This window comes from Myotis davidii, unplaced genomic scaffold (genome assembly GCF_000327345.1).
Source record: "Myotis davidii unplaced genomic scaffold, ASM32734v1 scaffold358, whole genome shotgun sequence".
NCBI lineage: Eukaryota > Metazoa > Chordata > Mammalia > Chiroptera > Vespertilionidae > Myotis > Myotis davidii.
Genome location: NW_006290768.1, coordinates 427,142 through 427,952, shown reverse-complemented (window position 1 = coordinate 427,952; position 811 = coordinate 427,142). Strand labels below are relative to the sequence as shown.

Here is an 811-nt window from a genome sequence, read left to right as displayed (position 1 = left end):
AACTCCCTTCCCTCTCCGCGGGGAGCCGCCGCAGTGCGCTCTGCAGAGGCCCTCGCCTTCGCTCACCCCCCCATCTCCCTGCTGCTCAGAGGATTCTGGGAAATGTAGTGGCTAGGTTCTCGCTGCTCAGAGGATTCTGGGAAATGTAGTGGCTAATGGTTCTCGCGATGGCTTCCCGGCTCTGTGCTCCCAGCCGAGCCCGCCCCCTGAGGTGGCGTGATGCCCAGTGTGCGGGCGCAGCGTGACGTCACAGAAGGGTAGCCAGACTGTGCATCTTTACTGAGACAGGGGGCAGTCCGGGGAAACTGAGGCAGGGCAGCGACTGCACGGGGGCGGCGGGCGCGGTGGGGGGAGGTAATGAGGCGAGGATGTCCTGGGGAGGAGACTGCTCAGCAGATGTGGATCCCGGGCCTGGAAGGGAGCTGGCTGCAGCCTGCGGGGAGGTACAGGGAATGAATGACAGGCTGAGACCGAGAAGGGAGAGACACGCCCGAGGAAGGAACAGAGGGGACAACCGGGGGGAAGGCCGGGGGGAGAGACCCCTGGAGAGCGGCCAGAGATGGAGAGAGCAGTGCAAGGATTCAAAGCCATGGCGTAGAGCAGCGGTTCTCAACCTTGGCTGCACATGAGAGTCACCTGGGAATCGTTTTAAAATCCTGATTTCTGGGCCTCATCCTCCGGAAATTCCGTTTCTTTGTTACTAATGTGGTGGCCCCACCCATCACAAAGAAACAGAATTTCCGGAGGATGAGGCCCAGAAATCAGGATTTTAAAACGATTCCCAGGTGACTCTCATGTGCAGCTGAGGTTG

The 811-nt window shown here is 60.0% G+C and overlaps 1 protein-coding gene across 1 annotated transcript in view; it reads right to left on the bottom strand.

Moving 5' to 3' along the window:
- Positions 1–43: 43 nt before the first annotated feature.
- ASPDH (aspartate dehydrogenase domain containing) overlaps positions 44–811 on the bottom strand; it is a 3,155-nt gene continuing 2,387 nt past the window's right edge. The window contains exon 7 of the mRNA XM_006763858.2: positions 44–433. Coding sequence (XP_006763921.1) covers positions 390–433 — 44 coding nt within the window. The 3' untranslated portion in view covers positions 44–389. The remainder of the gene's footprint in view (positions 434–811) is intronic.